Source organism: Suncus etruscus, chromosome 11, assembly GCF_024139225.1.
Source record: "Suncus etruscus isolate mSunEtr1 chromosome 11, mSunEtr1.pri.cur, whole genome shotgun sequence".
Taxonomy (NCBI): domain Eukaryota; kingdom Metazoa; phylum Chordata; class Mammalia; order Eulipotyphla; family Soricidae; genus Suncus; species Suncus etruscus.
The window spans coordinates 13,022,629-13,045,045 of NC_064858.1; the positions used below are offsets into that span (position 1 = coordinate 13,022,629).

Below are 22,417 nucleotides of genomic sequence, written 5' to 3' on the forward strand. Positions count from 1 at the left end.
CCCGGCGTCCCATATGGTCCCCCAAGAAGCCAGGAGCAACTTCTGAGCGCATAGCCAGGAGTAACCCCTGAGCGTCACAGGGTGTGGCCCCCCCAAAAAAAAACGAAAAAAAAAATACTGTATATACTCGAGTATAAGTTGAGTTTTTGGCACAACATTTGTGCCAAAAAAGCTGAACTCAGCTTATACTTGGGTCATTCTGGTTATTTGATTTGGTTTGGGCACACTGAATCAAATGCATATCATCTCCGGTCATCTTCTGCCATCTGCTGGAGGGGGAGTGCCTCAGCTCAGTCCACAAGTCACCACTGAGCTGAAGAGGTAGGCAACTGTATGCCACTGAACTATTTAACCCAGAATAATCAGTGGCACATTTAATTAAGTGAAAAACCCATTTAAGGTAGTAAATTTGAAATAAATGTTTGTAAATCCTGAATCTTTATTATCAGGGATTTTGGGAGTATAAAGATTCAGGATTTTTAACCATTTATTTACAGTGCTTTACTGTCATAAATTGTTCACTTTATTAAAGTTGTCATTGAATACTATGGGTTAATGTGTTATGTTAATGTTACGATCAATTTTCTACTTTAATGAAAGTATGCCTATTTTAAAATGATATCCAGAAGTTAAATCCTTTTCTCAGACATAGCAACTCTTCATATTTATCGTTCTTTTCATTCTTACCTTCCTTGAATCCCCAAATATGTTGGGAAAATATGATACATAGTTCTAATTCTCAAAATTGACATTTTCAGGTATTGCTTTTTCCACTTGTTTTTGGAAGCTAGAGATTTTCTGGAACCTCTCTTTCTCTTCCTATATTTTCTTAATTCTCCATTTCTGTTTGACTTTCTGATTTTTTTGTTTGTTTTTGTTTTGGGGTCACATCTGGCAGCGCTCAGGGGTTACTTACTCCTGGCTCTACGCTCCTGGCAGGCACAGGGGACCATATGGGATGCCAAGATTTGAACCACCGTCCTTCTGCATGCAAGGAAAGGAAAATGCCTTACCTCCATGCTATCTCTCTGGCCCTGTGCCTTTCTGATTTTTGTATATTTGGGTTTTAGCAGTAGTAGTTATCACATAACAGTATATGATAATGTTTATTAGTAGCCTTTCCTATTTCTCAAGGGAAAAATAAAGATGTCTTTTGAGATATCTGTAGAGCTATCCAGAAGTCTGAAAATTCTATAATGCTAGATTTTAAATGGGAAAGGTGTTGGATATTTTGGTTCTGCCTTGCCATTTCTAGGGTACTTTGCCCACCTGCAAAAGGGATTTGTTTTTCTTGTCAGATAAATTAAAAGCCATGGATATTTAAATTAGCTTATATAAGATACTCATTCCCTAATACAGGATAAATGTTATAACAGAACTTTTGTAGTACATGTTAACATATATTAGTGAGAAATAGCCTTATAAATTTCAGGAGTTTTTCTCTGAACTTTTATGTAGGTATTCACACTTTTTGTTCACTCAGAGTTAAATCAAGTGGAATCAGTTTCATAAATTTAGATCTGTAAACATTTTATATCTCAGTAAAGTACAGTTTCCTTTTTCTTTTCCCAATATATAGTTGTACAAGATTTATTATCAATGTACAGCTCCCATCTGGTAGTTTTTTGTTTTTTTAATTATGATCCCAAACTGTGGAGAAGAAATAGGAGTTCAGACACTTGTCTTACGTACAAATCAAAATGTCCTTTTGGCCCTCTAGGCACAGCCAGCTATAGCCAAAAGATAGAAAAAGAAATGATCACTACCCTTATATAGTTATAATTTTTTGGAAGTTTGCTTTACTGTTAGAAGTTAGTTAAAAATGAGAAAATTCAAGTATACAACGTTAATGACAGGTGAGTAAAAAGAATCCATTTCTAAGATTTTGCTTCTTTCATACTATAATTATAAAATATAATGTTTTTCTCGGTGTTTTGTGTCTCTTCAAAACCACTACTTATTTATAAGGCAAGAAATTATTTTCTTGAGTATATTTTCTTGGTGTGTGTATTCTCTTCTTACTCCCCTCTCCTACATTTTAGCCCTTAAGTAATAATAAAGATAGCACATGCCCTTCTAATTTAGACCTTGTTGCAAGCTAAGTCTCTTAACTGAGGCAGCATTCTATGCAAATGCACTTTTATTGTCATGTAATAAACCATTTGGATGATCAGACAATATAAATTGTGTTAGTGGGTCTCATCCCATTCTCTACCCCGGGATTGGCCCACATCTCAATTTATAGGTGTACTCTTGCTCTTGTCCATATACTGTCATGAGAGCTGCACTTCCCCTGTGTCCTCTTGTGAATACATAATCTCTCTCTTCCTTTTTCCTTCTTTTCTTCTCTTCCTCTCCCCATTTCTCTAAACTAAAAACCTATTTTAATTCACTTATTTTTCTAAAAAAGCCCCTCCCACCCCATTCTCTCTCCCCATATCTAGAAGAACTTGTTTTGAATGCCAGCACAGTATTTAATTGTGTGTACAAATCCCTAATATTTTACATTTAATCTCTCTCTCTCTCTCTCTCTCTCTCTCTCTTTCTCTCTCTCCTCTCTCTCTCTCTTTCTCTCTCTCTCTCTCTCTCTCTCTCTCTCTCTCTCTCTCTCTCTCTCTCTCTCTCTCTCTCTCCTCTCTCTCTCGTTTTTTTTTTTTTTCTGCTTTTTGGGCTACATCCAGCTCAGGGATTTCTCCTGAACTCAGAAATTGCTCCTGGCTTGGGGGACTGACCATATGGGATGCTGAGGGATCAAACTGTGGTCCATTCTAGGTTAGCACATGCAAGGCAAACACCCTACTGCTTGCGTCACCACTCCAGTTCCCATTTAATCTCTCCTCCCCCATTTAATCTCTTAATTCAGCAGTTGGGGTAATAAAATCTACCTGGTTTTTTTTCATGAGTTTTATAGATAGATAGATAGATAGATAGATAGATAGATAGATAGATAGATAGATAGATACATACATACATACATACATATAATTAAAATACTTGATTGCATAAAAAACCACTTGTAAATAGCAATGTATCACAACATGGGGATTTAAATTGATTGTAAATTATAATTTGATTATAAATTTGATTTATAATTTATATTTATAATTATAATTATAACTTGATTATAAATATTACATATTAGGAATTTATGATAAGTGAATGGCTTTAGAGAAGGGGCGGGGACATAAAGTTGAAGGATCTATTTGCTGAAAAATTAAGTACTAGTGAATTAGAACAGAATCAAAAAGTTATCATATAGGCTAAAGAAAACATTTCTCTGTTTTTGCTTTCTGATTTTTTAAATTTTATTCTGTATGTTTGGTCTGTGAACATTACTCTTAGAATCAGTGTGGCTAAGCATAAAACATTTTGGGGCTGGAGAGATAGCATGGAGGTAAGGTGTTTGCCTTTCATGTAGAAGGTTGTGGTTCAAATCTCCGCATACCATATGGTCCCCTGAGCCTGCCAGGAGTGACTTCTGAGCATAGAGCCAGGAGTAACACCTGAGCACTACCCGGTGTGACCCAAAAACAAAAGCAAAAACAAAAAACAAAACAAAACAAAAAGAATAAAACATTTTGTTTTTATTAAAATAATATTTTATTGGAGCCGGAGCAATAGCACAGCGGTAGGGCGTTTTCCTGGCAAGCGACTGACCCAGGATGGACGGACCTCGTTTTGATCCCTCAGCTTCCCATATGGTCCCCAAACCCACGAGCAATTTCAGAGCACATAGCCCGGAGTAACCCCTGAGTATCACCAGGTGTGGCTCAGAAACAAAAACAAAAAAAATATTTTATTGAGACCCATTGTGAATTACAAAGTTCTTCATAGTTAGGTTTCAGACATACTTGTTTCGACCTCTTTCCATCCATATTTCCAGAGTCTATCCCACGCCACCACTCCTTGCCACCCACTCTCAACATAACAAGCCTATTTTTTTTTTTTTTTAAATTTGGATTGTTAAAGTTTAGGTCTCATGATTTCATTGTTCTTGACTCTGGCTTGGATATTTTACTTCTGCCCCTTTTTAATACTAACAATGCACCTGAGACCTCTTGTTCCTTGCCCTCCATCCTTTTATATTCGTGTTTCTCTTCCTCATAATTTCTTTCCTTCTTACTGTACACTGGGGCCTAGAGTGTTCTCAACAACCCCTATTTAAACCATTTAAACTTCTTCATGCATTTCTTACAAATACCACATATCATTCCGTATTCTTCTGGCTTACTTCATTTAATAATAATAATAATAATAATAATAATAATAATAATAATAATAATAATAATAATATCTTCCAGTTCCATACATGTTATGGCAAATTGCATGATTATATTCTTTCTTTTTTTTTTTTTTTTGGTTTTTGGGTCACACCGGCGGTGCTCAGGGGTTACTCCTGACTGTCTGCTCAGAAATAGCTCCTGGCAGGCACAGGGGACCATATGGGACACCGAGATTCAAACCAACCACCTTTGGTCCTGGATCGGCTGCTTGCAAGGCAAACACCGCTGTGCTATCTCTCCAGGCCCACATGATTATATTCTTCCTTACAGCTATGTAGTAGTTTATTGTGTGTATGTATATGTGTGTGTGTATATATATGTGTGTGTGTGTATGTATGTATGTATGTATGTATGTATGTATGTATGTATGTATGTATGTATGTATGTATATATGTATATACCACATCTCCGCGATCCATTTGTCTGCTGTTGATCACCTAGGTTGATTCCAAGTCTTAGCTATTGTACTGAATGCTTCAATGAATAGTGGTAGGCATACATCCTTTGGATCAGTGTTTTTCTGTCTTGGGAACAGTGATCCAAAAACGGATAGTCTAGTTCTTGCCTCACACTTTAGGGGTCACTACTGAGCATAGAGCCAATGGCCTCTGAATCTTGCTGGGTGAAATACTAAAAAACAGTTATATAAATAGAGCATCTGAAGTTTTCTGTTGCATTACTTATGAATTTACTGAAAATTAATTTCAGTAAATATTATTAAAGATATAAATGTATAATTGTCTTATATTAATTTTTAAATGCCATATATTATTGTATATATTAGTTATTTGCCATTTAGTTTTGTTTCTTAGATATATTTCTACACTTTTTTTTTTTGGTTTTTGGGTTATACCTGGCATTGCTCAGGGGTTACTCCTGGCTCTATGCTCAGAAATCATTCCTGACAGGCTCGGGGGACCATATGGGATGCCGGGATTCGAACCACCATCCTTCTGCATGCAAGGCAAATGCCTTACCTCCAGGCTATCTCTACGGCCCCAAATTTCTTCACTTTTTACGATTGTATTTGTGAGGCAAATTTAGTTGTGCCTTATAAATTTGCTACGTAAAGAAATTCTGTTAATTTTGAATTATAACTAAACTATACTTGCTTACCATGTAGATTTAAAAATTTATAACTTTTAATGTAATTGGGTATACATCTTGAAGTTTAGAAGTTTGACTTGAGGGGCCAAAGAGACAGTATAGTAGAAAGGGTGCTTGCCTTCTACATAGCCAATCTAGATTTCATCTCCAGCATTTTATAAGGGTCCCTTAAGCACTGATACGAGTAATTCCTAGGGCCAGGAAAAATCCCTGCATTGCCAGCTGTGCCTCTTCCCCACCAAAGAGCAACAACAACATCAATAATCACAAATTCAGTTTGAATTTGAAGTTTGAGAATTATAACAAACTTTTTTTCCTGTTTTTCTTAGGTGTCAGAAAAGCCCACTAGGCTAACTGAAAAGGAACTTGCTGAAGCTGCTAGCAAGTGGGCTAGTGAAAAGCTAGAGAAGGCAGATGAGAGTAATTTACCTGAAATTTCTGAGTATGGGGTAAGTCAGAAATTGTCTGTTATGCTTCAAATTTGAGAGCATTGTTTGGACTTTAAATCATGAGTAGAAGAGATTTTGTGTATAATATTTTAAAATATATTTGAGGAGAGGGGCCAGAGAGATAGCACAGTGGTAGGGCATTTGCCTTGCATGTGGCCGACCTGGGAGGGGACCTGTTTCGATTCTTAGCATTGTATATGGTCCCCTATCCTGCCAGGGGTAATTTCTGAATGCAGAAACCAGGAATGACCCCTGAGCACCACTGGGAGTGGCCTCAAAACCAACCAACAAATCAATTAATCAATAATAAATAAAGTTTTAAAAATTTTTAAAAAAAGGGGGCTGGAGAAATAGCATGGAGGTAGGTTGTTTTCTTTGCATGCAGAAGGATAGTGATTCAAATCCTGGTATCACATGGTTGCCCAAGCCTGCCAGGAGCAATTTCTGAGTGTAGAGCCAGGAGTTAACCCCTGAACGCTGCTGGATGTGACTCAAAAACCAAAAAAATAAATTAAAAAGAAAAAGATGTATTTGAGGAAACTATCCTAGTGGGTCATTAAATTAAATACACAACAGATTAAATATTATGGTTATGAGTAATAGAATTTAACTATCATACTGTGTCAGTGACTTCAGTAGCTTAGGGGTTGAGGTGTTAGTATAGGGACTAAAATGGTCTTTAACTTCAGTGAAAAAGACCTCCTAAACTTCTCTGGGAATGCCCCTAAGGCAGGAGTACCAAACCTATCCCTTAAAAAATTGTGTCCTTTAAATGTGAAGTATAAGGAAAAGGTATTGTTTATGTGCTACATTTGTTAAAATTTTTATTTAATCACCATGTCCACAGAAATTTACATACTGAGGTTTCAGTCACAAAATGTAGACCACCCTTCACCATTGCTATCTTCCCATCACCAATGACCTCCTTCCCCCATCCAACCACCTCAGACAGGCATTCTGCCTCTCTCTTCCTCACTGTCATTGTTATGGTAGTTGTCATTGTAGTTATTGCTCTAGCAGCACTCACCAGTCTTTGTAGCAAGCTTCAATGCCATGAACTTAGCTCTCTCAGTATTCAACTCTTTTGTCTCTGGATATTATTACCACACTATCTTTTATTTTTCTTATATCTGAGTGAGACTTTTCTATGTCTACCCCTCTTCCTCTGGCTCATTTCACTCAGCATAATAGTCTCCATGTCCATAGTCATAGAAACTGTTTGTGTCTGTTTCTGTTTCTTTACTTTTCTGGAATTGTAAAAAAGAATTGTAGTAAGTCCTCTTTAAAGGTTTGAAAGAATTCACTAGTGAATCCATTTAGGCCTAGGCTTTGTTTTAGGGAAACCATTTGATTACCATTTAAATTTCCTCAATGTGATAGGTCTGTTCAGGTTTTCCAGATCACCTTGGTTATACTTTTGTAGGTTATAGGAGTTCAATAGTTTATCCAATTCATTCAGGTTCTCTTGTTTTGTGGCATAAAGATTCTCAAAGTAATCTCTGATTACCCTTTGAACTTCTGGAGTGATATCCCATTTTTCATACCTGATTTGATTTAAGTTTCTTTCTCTTTCTGAGTCCTATTAATAGATTATCAGTCTAGTTTATTTTTAAGAGAACCAACTCTTGCTTTTATAGATTATATGGATTATTTTTTGGGTATCTATTTTATTAACTTGCACTCTTAAGTTTTATTACTTCCTTCATGACTGTTTTTGGCCTATTTTTTTTAGCCATTTTTCATTAAGTTATCTGTGTAAGACACAGTTAACACAGATAACTTCCTTTAAAATTGTAAAGTTATGATTTTTCTTCTTAGTACTGCCTTTTCTATGTCCCACATATTCTTTTAATTTCTGTCTTTATTCTCATTTGTTTCTATGAATCTCTTTATTTTCTCTTTGATTTTTTTTTTCTCTCATTCACTGACTGTTCAGTTAGTGAGCTATCCAGGTGTTAAAGTTATTTCTCAATTTCTGTTTGTAATTCACTTCTTTTTTCAGTGTTTCATGGTCCGAAAAGATAGTAGAAACAATTTCTATCCTCTTTATTTTATGGAGGTTTGTTTTATGGCCCAGCATGTCATGTGATCTATCTTGGAAACTATTTCTTGTGCCTTAGAGAGAATGTTTATTCATTTTGGTGGCATTAAAAGCCCTATATATAAAGCTACAAGGAGCATTTCTTCCATTTCTTCCTTCAAAGCTATTATATCCTTGTTGAGTTTTAGTCTGCTTGAAAGAACAGAGCATTGTTGAAGTCTCCAATTACTATTCTCTTGCTATTGATGTCTTTCTTCAATTCTGTATCATTAGTTTTGAATTTTTGTTAACCCCTCATTGGGTGCATATATTTTATGGAGTGTGATTTCTTCCTGATGTATAGCTCCCTTGTTAAGAAATGATCTTCTCTGTCTCTTACAAACTTTTTAAGCCTTAAGTCTGTGTCGTCTGACATTATTATGTCCATCCCAGCCTTTTGTTTTGTGTTTTTTGGGCCACACCAGATGATGTGCAGTGGTTACTCCTGGCTCTGTGCTCAGATATTGCTCCTGGCATGCTCAGGGGACTATATGGGATGCCGGGGATCAAACCCGGATCTGTCCCAGTTTGGCCACGTGCAAGGTAAACAGTAGTCGCGTGCAAGGCAAATGCCCTACTCCTGTGCTATACATCTGGCCTGCCCTTAGCCTTATAAGAGTTATTTGCCTGAAGGTTTGTACTCCACCCTTTGACTTTGAGTGTGTTTGCTCTGACTATTCAGATGCGTATCCTGCTGGCAGCAACTTGTTGGATTCAATTTTCTTCCCTATTTTGTCATTCTGTGTTTCTTAACTGGTACATTTAATTCATTGCTGTTTACAGGGTTTGTATGACTTAAAGTAGACTTTTTAGTACTTTTTTTTTTTTTTTTTTGGTTTTGGGATCACATCTGACAGCATTCAGGGGTTACTCCTGGCTCTGCACTCAGAAATTGCTCCTGGCAGGCTCGGGGGACCATATGGGATTCTGGGATTCGAACCACTGTCCATCCTGTGTTGGCCATGTGCAAGGCAAACACCCTACCACTGTGCTATCACTCCGGCCCCTTTTTAGTACTTGGCTTTGAGTCTGTCAGGTTTCTGAGCATTATTTTTGTTTGTTTGTTTGTTTGTTTGTTTGTTTGTTTTGTTGGTTTTTGGGTCACACTCGACAGCACTCAGGGGTTACTCCTGGCTCCACACTCAGACATCACTCCTTGCAGGCTCAGGGGACCATATGGGATGCCAGAATTAGAACCACCGTCCTCTGCATGCAAGGCAAATGCCCTATCTCCATGCTATCTCTCTGGTCCCTTTGAGCTGTTCTTTTTATCTACTAACCTGCACATCCTTCCTTCAAACTTGAGTGAAAGTCTGGCTGGTGAGGTGTTCATTTAATTGAGTTTTTTACTGTATCTTACCACTGCCTTCAGATCTAGAGGGTTGCTTATGATAAATCTGCCACAAATCTTAAATTTGCTTCTTTATATGTTATTTCCTTTATTGATCTTGCTGTGTTCAGTATTCTGTTTTTATGGTTTTCATTATTGTGACTAGGATTGCCTTAGGGTGCTTTTGGGGGGGTCTCATTTAGCTAGCACTCTTTAGGCATCTAGGTTATGGGTATAAGCATTCTTCAATTCTGGGAATTTCTCAGCAATGATGTGTTTGGCTGTTGTTTCTTCTTAGGAATTTTCTTCCTGGCCTTTAAAAACCCCAGTGATTCCTATGTTGTTTCTGTTAAATTTATCCCAAAGATCTATTGTTTTCTGTTATGAGGATATTTTCCATCTTCTGTTTGTTTAAAACTCTTTTTTTAATTTCTTCTGCTGAGTGGATGTGATATGCTGCTCGTCCTCCAACTCACTGGTTCTGTCCTCAGTAACTGTTACTCTTTTATTCTTGCTTCTTAGAAATGTTCTCTCTGGCCCATTAAGGACCCCCAATGATTCTTATTTTTTCCTGTTAAAATTATCCTAAAGGTCTATTGCTGTCTTCATGGATTTTGAAGTTACTTTTCATTTTATATTCATTTTAAGTTTCTTCTAGTTTCTTCTTTTGAGTTCATCTGTAGATCATCTTCTAGTTCCTTTATTCTGTTCTCAGCAGCTGCTACTCTTTTGGTGAGGTTGTCTAATGAGTTTTTCAACTACAAAGTTTTTCAATCCTTTTATCTTTGAAGTTTTCCCATTTCGACTCTCAGGTCCTCTTGAATCTCATGGGCTGTTCCATTATTTCTTGAGTTCTTTCAACAGTCATCATTTCCTCTCTAATGTCCTGATCAGAGAGGTTCTATAGGTGGCTGGTGTTATTTGCATCTCGAGAACTATTGCATCTTCAGCCACAAGGTGTGATTCAGTTCTGCTTTTTTTTCCTCATTGCAAACTTTGTAATATGGTGGTGCTTTTTATGTTTTTTGATGGAATTTATTGAGTAGAAAAAGTGTGTGACCATAGAGGAAAGACCATGCATGGGCTCACTCACATCGTTTCTATTCAAAATGGCACTTCATAGTCCAAACACCACCCACTGCCCACATCTGTTCATGTAGCTGTAGGTCAGTGGTCCATTTTTCTCTTAGCCACAGTCTTGCTTGGCCTCACTGACCTCGGTTTACTTCAAATTGGTGCTTTTTATTCCACATGCCGCGTACAGCCAGCAGCTGTCTCCATTTTTGCAAGTCAACATTCCTTTTTACTTCTTTTTCTTTTTTCCTTTTTTTTTTCCTGGCCACGCTCTTGGTTTGGATCACTCACCTCGTTCAGTTCAAAATTTTAAAGAGTAAATTATACATGCCAGAAATGTATATACTACTAAATTATAGTGTTTGCATCAGTTTTTCCCAAAGTATGTGAAACTCTGCACACAGTTTCCCACGGTCACCCATAGTTAGGGGTATTGAATTACATGAGGAGACTTATTAGCCTTGGGAGCAGTTGTGGGAGCACACTTCTTATGTGCTTAAAGTAGATTTCCAAAAGGTGACAAATCAGAGTGATTTTTTTCTTTCTTTCCTGTGGTTTGGGAATATGGAGTCTATGCTTTGGTTCTTCTATTTACTTCCTTTTTAAAAGCATAGGCTACTTTTATTTTCCCATTCTTAATAGGCAATTGAGATAGTTTAGACACACATATAAAAGGATATTGTATCCATATTTCCTGTCTCTTTTTTATTCATTTGATAGTGTTTTTATTGAGGGTACCCTTAAGAGCAGGGAGTAAACTCCAATATATTATGCAATATCTATAGTCTGCCCTATTCTTTTGAATGATATTTTAGTATTTTGATTCTAAAATTACTGAGCAGAATTTATTTGAACAGCTTTTCCAATGATGATTTTTACATCTTTTAAATATCATTTGTTATTATGATAGCCTTGTCTTAATATGTGCTGGCAATATGTATTGTTACATTAAGTTCTTAGGGACTTTAGGTGGGGGATTGGTTCACACTGGGTGGCCCTCAGGGGTTACTCTTGACTCTGCGCTCAGAAATCTGGCTCGGGGACTATAAGAGATGCCAGGATTCCAACCACCATCAGTCCTAGGTCAGCCACATACAAGGCAAATGCCCTACAGCTGTGCTCTCTGGCCCCAACTTTTTAGGAACTGGGTGGAAGGGGTAGTCAATAAGTCATTAACAGAAAGTTTTGTAAGCTCTTGTTGCTAGTTGACTATTATAAAAAGGAAAAAAAGAGAAAAATACAGCAACAAGAAATATCGATAATTGTATATTGCAAGGCGATCAATAAGTCATCAACAGAAGGTTTTGTAAGCTCTTGTTGCTAGTTGATCATTCTATTGCTTCATTTGTTTTTGAACATAAGGTGGCTTCAGATAAACATTTCCCTCTAATTGGCATGTTCCTATGACAATGACAGCATAAAAAAATGGGTTCGTCAATGAATTCTAAGCCTTATTGTTGATTTTGCAGCTAATTTTATAGGGCATGTTTTCGGTTGCCAAGTATTCCAGAAGTACTAGGAGGCAGGGTGTAAGCGGGAGGGTTCCCCCACTCACTTCTCCCAAAATTCCTGGTAATATCAGCCAAAATATTGGCACCTGGAATCTTGTAAAGAGGTGTAAATGAGTGGTGAAGCAGAGCCTTTGGCTAAGCGGCAATTATGGACAATGGGCACAGCAGCCAGGCTTTCACTTGATCTGCTGTCTTCTGAAATTGCCAGTTTTCAGCTGCATGTCCTGCATATCCATAATTTTTCATGGCTTTGTATACATCTTTGAGAACAGTATGTCTCTGGAGCTGGTTGTGTGCAGACATAGCAACTGTGTTTGTTCTCATTGTTTCTTCGAAATAGTGTAAGGAATAGTTATGGGACAGTACTTTCTAGTTCTATTTTAATATAGCGTGAAATAAAATTTTAAAATGGAAAAGGCTTTGTGTTGTTCAAATTTTTTGTTCTTTATGTATAACAAAAGTAAAAGCTTTTCTTATAATAGTTTACATGTGGCACTTTTTCTTTGAATAATTATGCCAAATAGTGAGGGTCCTATATATGTTACATAATATTTCATGTGTTTTATTGGAAAGCAATTAATGGTTTAATTTTATTTTTAAAGGCAGTCTCCACAGCACCATTGTTCATTGATCATCCAGAGGAACCCGAGTCAAATGTAGCAGATGGCATACAATTATTTGAGGACAGTCAACTAACAAGTCGCTCTAAAGCAATAGCATCAAAAACCAAGGAAATTGAACAGGTAAGAATCCTCTCTTAAAAGACGTCATCTTTAGTTCTCTTTTTTTTTTTGGGTCACACCCGGCAGCGCTCAGGGGTTCCTCCTGGCTCTATGCTCAGAAATCAACCCTGGCAGGCTCAGGGGACCATGTGGGATGCCGGGATTTGAACCACCGTCCTTCTGTGTCTAAGGCAAATGCCTTACCGCTGTGCTATCTCTCCGGCCCCCATCTTTAGTTCTCTTACTTTCTATGTGTTAGTTGAAGAAATGTATGTTGAATAAAAGAAAAAAAAATATTTTTGAGGGTGTTCCACACCTAGTGATGCTCAGGGGTTACTCCTTGTTCTGTGCTCAGAAATTGCTCCTGGCAGGCTCAGGGAACCATATTGGATATCGGGGATCGAGTTCCAGTTTGGCCATGTGCAAGACAAATATCCTATATTCCAATCTCTAAATAAAATATTTTTACTTTATATTTTTACTTCTTTGACTCTAGGAATAAAATTTTAAATATTTTATTAGTAATTTTTATTAGTTGAATTATTATTATTTTAATTTTTAATTGAAAAAAAAGAAAGTTTGTGCTGGGAGCCTTAACATATTCAGGGCTTACTTCTGATCCATGCTCAGGGATCTCTCATGTTGGGTCTCCTGTATGTGTTTCCAGGAGGGAATTCAAGCTACCTTTGGCAGCACGCAAACATCTTACTTGGTTCCGTACTGTTTCTTTGGCCTGCCCACTTTTTAAAATATTTTTTTAATTTAAAGTAAGCATTAAACAATAATATTTTAGTTCATAGCAAATATTTTTAAATTATTAAAATTTATAAAGCAGAGTAAGAAAGAATTTTAAATATACCAAGTTAGTAACATTTTATTTTGAATGTTGTGATTACAGGTGTTATGTTTTTCATTATCTGAAATAACAGAAGAAAGTTGTTTTTTTTTTTTTTTTTTTTTTTTTTTGGTGGTGGTGGTTTTTTGGGCCATACCCGGTGACGCTCAGGGGTTACTCCTAGCTATGTGCTCAGAAATTGCTTGTGGGTTGGGGACCATATGGGACGCCGGAAGATCAAACTTCAGTCTGTCCTAGGTTAGCACACACAAGTCAGATGCCTTATTGCTTGCACCACCGCTTCTGCCCCAGAAGAAAGTCTTTTAATTTTTTAAATACCTCTATTATCTTATTATTGCTCATTATTGTTTTATTCTTAGAAATGTGGGTTACAAGTCAGGTAAAGATCCTTATTTGTTAGTAAACACAAAATTACTTCATATGAAGCCAGTTATATATATATTTTGGTTTTTGGGTCACACCCAGTAGATATCAGGGGTAACTCCTCAGTCTATGATCAGAAATCACTCTTGGCAGACTTGGGGGACCATATGGGATGCCACATTCAAACCACCATCCTGCATGCAAGGCAAATGTCCTACCTCCATGCTATCTCTCCGGCCCCTATTTTTACTATTTTTATTGAGGCACCTGGACTTATAATTACTGTTATACTTTTCATGTATGTGCTATTCTAATGCCATGCCCATCATCAGAGTGCCCATGAAACCAGTTTTTATTTTATTGTATATATATATATATATTTGTATTTAAACTATAACTATTTCTGTTTTCATTTACCTATTCTTCAAGAAACTGGACTCTAAGAGCATGGTAATACTAGTCAGGACTTATATAAAGAAAAAGGACTATAAGGCGAGAGAGATAGTATTATGAGTAGTGCCTTTCTCTTGTCGTTCCTCTTATTGGGTTGGCATGTGGCCACCAGGTGTTATTTCTGGTAACATATATGGTCCCAAGTGCTGAACCAGGGGTAAGCCCTGTGAACTTTCATGTGTGGCCCTTCAAAAGGACAATAAATAAATATACAAATATAACTTCCTTCTTGACTAGGATACTTTGATTTTATGTATTGGCAAGGAAAAATTTAGATACTGGAGCTAGAGAGATAATATACTAGTTATGTTTCTATACTACATATTAGAGAGATCATTCTGCATTACTCTCTATCTTTCTGACTAAGCATGATCAATCATCCATATAGCTGCAGTTTATATGGTTTCATTTTCTATTTTGGATGGGACAGTATAAGTGTTCCTAAGTGCTTAGGAGGTTCAGGTGCCCACTGCTGATTCTTGGGTAATGATATCATTGGTTTAGCACAAGGGCTTGAGGATTGATGTAGATTGGGTTTTGCAGTGCCAGGGATACCCAGACCACCTCAGCAATTCTAGGGCTGCTCTGGAATGTTTAGGGGTATATCTAGCAACACTCATGGTACAATGTGGTGCATGGAGTCACACCTAGACTGTCTAACTCCATGCCAAGATTTCTTATAGTTGAGTAGTACTTTGTTGTGAATATGTAAAGTAATTTCTTTATCCAGTCATGTTGGATACTTGATTTTTCAATGTTTTGGCTATTGGGAATAGTGCTGCAATGATAATAGGAATGCAGATATCTTTCCTAAATAAAGTTTTGAAGTCTTTGGCATAGAGGGATAGAGGTAGATGCCCAAAAGTGGGATTGTTAGGTCATTGGGAGCTCAATTTTCTTTATCAACGTTATTTTTATTCTTTAAATAAAAATATTTTATTAAATAAAATAAAATAAAAATATTTTACCTGCTGTGATGTGGTATCTCATTGTTTTGATATGCATGTCCTTGATGATAAGTGATACAGAGAATTTTTTTTTAATATTTACCACATATATATGTCTTATTTGAGGAAGTGTCTTTCATCTCCCCAACTTCTTTTTTTTTTTGGTTTTTGGCTTTTGGGTCACACCCAGCAGCACTCGGGTTACTCCTGGCTCTACACACAGAAATCGCTCCTGGCAGGCTCAGGAGACCAACCATATGGGATGCCGGGATATGAGCCATCGTCCTTCTGCATGCAAAGCAAACACTCTACCTCCATGCTATCTCTCTTGTCCCTCCCCAACTTTTTAATTTTTTTTTATTATAGATACTATTATTGCTACTTTTTGTTTATTTTTGTTTGCTTTATTGGCCACACCCAATGGCACTCAGGGGTTACTCCTGGCTCTGCACTCAGAAATCACTCCTGGCAGGTTCTGGGGACCATATGAGATGGCCGGGAATCGAACCCGGGTCTGTCCCAGTACTCTGTGGGCAAGGCAAATACCCTACCACTGTGCTATCACTCTGGCCCTGATTATCGCTACATTTTACAAGCTCTTAATAAATTGACCCTTTGTCATATAGATATTAGGCAGATATCCTCCCCTTTCTGTGGGGTTTCTTTTTATTCCGGTTATGAATTTGCTGTGTAGAAGCTTTTTAATCTGAAGTTTGTTTTTTCTTTTGTTTGTTTAGCCAGGGACATTCAATCACTGATGATACTTCTAGATTCAGTGTTCTGGAGGGTTCTGTGGTGTTTCTTCAATATTATGAGTTCATATCTGATATTGAATTGTGCATGCATAGTTGTGTATGGTGTGAGACAAGGGTCTGAATTAATTTCTTTACATACCATTGGTCACTTTCTCCAGCATCATTTGTTGAAGAGTTTTTTCATGCTCCACTTGATACTTTTTACTTCTTTGTCAAAGATTAGCTGTCTGCATACCTGTCTCTGTGTTCTCCATTCTTTTCCATTGTTCTGAGTTTCTTTATTTCAGTACTAAAATGTCTTGATTACTGTAAATTTATAGTATAATTTGAAGTTGGGAAAACAGATACTTTCCTTGTTCTTTTTCTATAGGATTGCTTTGAGTATTCAGGAATTTTATTACTCCGTATAAATTTTAGCATTTCACTAAATGTCATGAGAATGTATAGGGTATTGTTATTGGGACTGCATTGTCTGGTTAGTGCTTTAGGATTGTTATTGCAGCAATGATTAATCTTTCCAACCCTTGAATAGCGATGGGTTTCATTTCCCTTTGCCTTTCCTTTTAGTGATGATTATCTCTGTGGGTTTTGTCTATTTCTGTCACTTTTTTGGTTTGTTTGGTTTTTTTGTTTTGTTTTGTTTTTTGGGGGGGTCACACCCAGCAGTGCCCAGTGGTTACTCCTGGCTTTATGCTTAGAAATTGCTCCTAGCAGGCTCGGGGGACCATTTGGGATGCCGGGATTCGAACCACTGTCCTTTTGCATGCAAGGCAAATGCCCTATCTCCATGCTCTCTCTCCAGCCCCTATTTCTGTCACTTTTTTATGTCAATTTTTTTTTTTTTTTTTTTTTTTTTTTTTTTGGTTTTTGGGCCACACCCGGTAACGCTCAGGGGTTACTCCTGGCTATGTGCTCAGAAGTCGCTCCTGGCTTGGGGGACCATATGGGACGCCGGGGGATCGAACCGCGGTCCGTCTCCTAGGCTAGCGCAGGTAAGGCAGGCACCTTACCTCCAGCGCCACCGCCCGGCCCCAATTTTTTTTTTTTTTTAAAGGTAGCTCTTAAGTTTGGAAAGATGTCAGGGGAGAAGAAAAGAGAAGTATGTTTGAGAGAAAATGCAGACCTCTCTAGAGGGAAAATTAGCAAGCAGAAAAACAGATAAGCAGGGGGCATATATGTTCAAGGCTTGAAGACCAAGCTTGTCACTTCTTTTGTTAACGAAATTCCCAGGAACTCAATTTCTTTTGAAGTGCAGTTATGAAGGGGATTGTTTTTTTAGTTACTGTCTCATCTTTAGCATATAGAAATGGTACAGACTTTGGTGTTTTGATGTTTGTAGCCTCCACTTGACTGTACAAGGATCTTTGTATTTATATTCATCAGGGATGTAGTTTTCTGCTTTTAGTATAGGGTAATGTTTGCCTCCTTAGGACTGGGAGTATTCCTTGTTTTGTGACTTTCTGGAAGAATGTGGAACAATTAGAAGTTGGTCTTTAAAGATTAGGAAGAACTAGTTAGTATACTCATAGATTCAGGCTTTTTTGGGAGAGACTTTTGATTGCTACTTCAATTAATTGTTCAGGTGCTGTTTCCTTTTGATTTAGACTTGGAAGGTCATGAGTTCAAAAATTTATCCATTTTCCTGGTCCTCCAACTTCATGGTGTAAAGATTTTCCTAGTAATAGTAAATGATCCTTTGAATTTCTGTGGTATCTATTTTAATTCCTCCCTCTTTCCCTTCCTCCCTCTCTTCATCTTTCCTCTCTGCTTATTCCTGGAATACTCAGGGAACTATATGCTATGCCAGGGTTTGAACCAAAGTCTGCTGGATACAAGGCAGGCAATCTACTTGCTGTTTGATCTTTTCCAATCTGTGCTTTACACTCCTGTGCTTAACAGTCTCTCTGGCCCCCAAGTTTAGTCTTATTTTTCTAAAATAATTTTTTAATTGTATCACCAAGATAACCAAGATAGTTTTTCATCATTGAGTTTCAGTCATACATTGTCCAACAACCATCTCTTCACCAGTGCACATTTCTCACACCAATGTCCCCAGTTTCCCTCTTGTCCTCCTTTACCCTCTCCCACCTCTCTCTGTGGCAGATATTTTTCTTCTCTCTTTCTCTCTTACTTTTTTTCTAATTTAGACACTGTGGTTTACAATCTTATTGTGGAAGGAATATCATTCATAGCACATTACTTCTGTTCACCTATTTTTTGATCATTTCCAATTATCATTGTCATAGTGATCCCTTCTCTGCCCAAACTGCACTCCTCCACTATTTCTGGCTAGCTTCCTTCTTTGGTTCTCCTGGCTCTGTTCTCTATTGTCTTCGAATAGCATTATAATATTTACTTTTATAACCCCCAAAAGTTAATATAGTCATTCTATGTCTATCCCTATTCATCTGACTCATTTTGCTCAGAATAATACTCCCCATGTCCATACATGTGTAAGCTGATTTCATGATTTCTTTTTTCCTAAGCTATGTGGTATTCCATCTTGTAGATGTATCATAATTATTTTTTATCCTTTCATCAGTTCATGAGTACTTGGGATGTTTCCAGATTCTGGCTATTGTAATGAGCATAGGGTGCTTTTTCTTTTTCTGAATTGTGTTTTGGGGCCTTAGGGTATATTTCTTGGAGCAGTATTGCTGGGTCTTATGGAAACTCAATTTCTAGTTTTTTGAGGAATGTTTATACTGTTTTTCTAAAAGGCTGGACCAGCCAACTTTTCCACCAGTAATGAATGAGAGTCCCTTTCATCTGCGCCAGCACGGGTTGTTCTTCCTCTTTTAGATGTGTACCCATCTCTGTGGTGTAAGATATATCATTGTTGTTTTTATTTTCAATTAATGATTAATTGCAATTAATTAATTTACAGTTAATGGTATAGAATTTTTTTTTTTGTACCTTTGGGCCATTTGTATTTTTTTCTTTTTTCCCCCGATTTTGGGCTATACCTAGTGTACTTGTCCTCCTCCTGGCTCTGCACACAGAAATCATTCTGGCAGGCTCGGGGGGACATATGGGATGCCAGAGATTGAACCCAGGTCAGCCACATGCAAGGCATGCGATAACACTGTGTTATCACTCTGGCCCCATATGTATTTTGTTTTATGGGAGTTTCTATTCATGTCTTTCCATTGCTGGATAGAATTAGATGTTGTTTTTTTTAGGTTTACCAGTGCCTTATATATCTTAGCTTTCCTTGCTACTCTTTGTATCCCCCCCCACCCTTTTCTTTTTGCCCCCCCCCTTTTTGGGGGGCCACATCCGTTTGATACTCAGGGGTTACTCCTGGCTAAGCGCTCAGAAATTGCCCTTGGCTTGGGAGGACCATATGGGATGCCGGGGGATCGAACCGCTGTCCTTCCTTGGCTAGTGCCACCTCTCCGGCCCCATTTTGCCCCCCCCCTTTTTTTTTTATTTTGGGTTACACCCGTTGACTCTCAGGGGTTTACTCCTGGCTATGTTCTCAGAAATCACTCCTGGCTTGGGGGACCATATGGGACACTGGGGGATCGAACTGTGGTCCAACCTGGATCAGCACGTGGAAGGCAAACTGTGCCATCGCTCCAGTTCCTTTCTTGCCCCTCGATCAAAGACTAATTGGTTTTATATGTAGGCGTAAGTCTCAGAATACTTCAGTCTCCAACCTCCATGGATCTGAGAATTTCTTTGTTTCAATACCATGCTGTTTTAATGACTATTGCTTTCTGGTACAATTTATAGTTGAGAAAGTGATGCTTCCTATTTTTTCCCCCAAGGATTGCTTTAGCTATTCATGGTGTTTATTGTTCCAAATGAATTTCAGGAGTGTTTGATCCACTTCTTTTGAAAAATGTCATGGGATAGGCTGGAGCAATAGCACAGTGGTAGGGCAATTTGCCTTGCACGCAACTTGGGACCTACTCAGGTTTGATCCCAGGCATCCTATATGGTTCCCCAAGCCTTCCAGGAGCAATTTCTGAGGGTAGAGGGAGGAGTAACCCCTGAGCCCTGCTGGATGTGGCCCAAAAACAAAAATAAGGAAAAGAAAAATGCCATCGACCCAGGACTGACCCAGGTTCAATCCCTGATACCCTATCCTTTGCAGGGTATCTTTTTTGGAAGGGGGGGAATTTTGGGGCCACACCTGGCGACACTCAGGGGTTACCCCTGGCTATGCACTCAGAAATCGCTCCTGGCTTGGGGGACCATATGGGATGCTGGGGGATTGAACCAGGGTCAGTCCTAGGTTATCTGCCTGTAAGGCAAACACCCTACTGCTGCACCACCACTCAGGCCCCAAGGGTATCTAATTTTTAGATGAATTAGTGTTGTTTTGCACTCAGTAGAAATTAGTGCTTACAGTATCACTGTCTTTTTACAATGAATGTTGAGAAAGGCTGAATTTTTGTTTGTTTTTGTTTTGCTTTTCTTTTTGGTCTCACAAGTAGTACTCAGAGGCCTACGCTATGCTTGATGATGTTTGCTGAGTGCTGGGGACCTATCTACTAGGACCAGCATAGTAATGCTCAAGAGCCATAAACATAAACATATGACAGTGCTTAAGACTTACCAGGTCTATATCCAGTGATACTTAACAAAGGGGCTTCTGGTGATCAAAGTTATATATGCAAGGTAGTATTTTTAATTTTCATTATTTATTCTATAGGTATATAGTAATGTTTCGCATCAATATTAGTACCCAAGTATAATGTTGAATATCTTTTCATATGTTTACTTGCCATCCAGATGTATTATTTGGTGAGAGGGCTGTTCTAAGCCTTTGTACTTTTTTTTGGGGCGGGGGGGGGGTGGGGGGGAACAACCGGTGACGCTCATGGGTTACTCCTGGCTATATGCTCAGAAATTGTTTCTGGCTTGGGGGACCATATGGGATGCCAGGGATCGAACCTAGGCTAGCGCAGGAAAGTCAGACGCCTTACCACTTTGCACCACTGCTCCGGCCCCACCTTTGTACTTTTTTTTTTTTTTTTGGATTTTGGGCCACACCCGTTTGATGCTCAGGGGTTACTCCTGGCTATGCGCTCAGAAGTCACTCCTGGCTTGGGGGGACCATATGGGACGCCGGGGTAATGAACTGCGGTCCGTCCTACGCTAGCGCTTGCAAGGCAGACACCTAACCTCTAGCGCCACCTTCCCGGCCCCTCCTTTGTACTTTTTTTTGGGGGGGGGGGTCACACCTGGCAGCTCTCAGGGGTTACTCCTGGCTCTATGCTCAGAAGTGGCAGGTACAGGGGACCATATGGGATGCCGGTATTCGAACCACCGTCCTTCTGCATGAAAGGCAAACACCTTACCTCCATGCTATCTCTCCGGCCCCAACCTTTGTACTTTTTTAAAGTCATTTCATTTTTATAGTTTTAAGCGTTAACACACACTGTATATCTTCTTTGTCATGTGTTTTGCAAAGATATTTTCCTTATCTGTGTAGACTGTTCGTTCTTTGTCTCTCTGTCTCTGTTTAACTGCCTGCCTGTCTCTGTCTGTCTGTCTCTATATGTCTGTCTGTCTGTCTCTCTCTCTCTCATTTTTCATGGTTTTTAGGTCATACCTGGCAGTGCTCAGGTCAAACCTGGTTCTACACTCAGGAATCACTCCTGGTGGGCTCACAGACCACATGGGACACTGGGATCTAACTTAGGTTGACTGCATGCAAGGCAAGTGCTCTACCTTTTGTACAGCCCAACTTTGTTCATTCTTTTAATATCTTTCACAGAGCAATACGTTTTAATTTTAATGAAACCCAGCTAATCTTAATTTTTTCTTTTTCTTTGAATTTGACTTTTGGAATTGTCACTTCAGTGTTTTTTTTTTTTGTTTTTTTTTTTTTTTTTTGGTTTTTGGGCCACACCCGGTGATGCTCAGGGGTTACTCCTGGCTATGCGCTCAGAAGTTCCTCCTGGCTTGGGGGACCATATGGGACACCGGGGGATCGAACCGCGGTCCGTCCAAGGCTAGTGCAGGCAAGGCAGGCACCTTACCTCTAGCGCCACCGCCCGGCCCCACTTCAGTTTTTTTAATCTCCTAAGAATATTTTATTTTAGCACTTTATATTTCCTGCGATCCATATTGAATTAATCTTTGTAAAAAATTTTTTAAGTTCTGAAGCTGGAGAGCAGGTAAGGCATTTGCCTTGCACGTGGCTCACTTGAGTTTAATCCCTGGTATCCCACAGGGTTTCCCAAACACAACCATGAGTGATTCTTAATGCAGAGCTGGGAGTAACCCCTGAGCATTGCTGAGTATGGACCAAAAACCAAAAAGATGAATAATTTCAATTCTATGTCTAGATTTTTTTTGAGTGGATTTAAGATTTAATTTTGGTTTTCTTATAAATGAACATGGAATGTGTCTAGTAATAATATCTTCAGTTTATTGCTTAGTTTTGTTTTCATGATACATATCTTTTACATATTTTGTTATATTTGTACTTTTAATTTGCTTGTTTTATTTTGGGGCTACACATAGTGAT

General features: G+C 38.3%; 1 protein-coding gene across 2 annotated transcripts in view; it reads left to right on the top strand.

Moving 5' to 3' along the window:
• PPHLN1 (periphilin 1) overlaps nucleotides 1–22,417 on the top strand; it is a 105,189-nt gene that overhangs the window by 76,114 nt on the left and 6,658 nt on the right. For both annotated transcript variants that reach the window (XM_049783835.1, XM_049783836.1), the window contains 2 exons: nucleotides 5,720–5,839; nucleotides 12,437–12,577. In XM_049783835.1, the coding sequence (XP_049639792.1) occupies nucleotides 5,720–5,839; nucleotides 12,437–12,577 (261 nt within the window). The remainder of the gene's footprint in view (nucleotides 1–5,719; nucleotides 5,840–12,436; nucleotides 12,578–22,417) is intronic.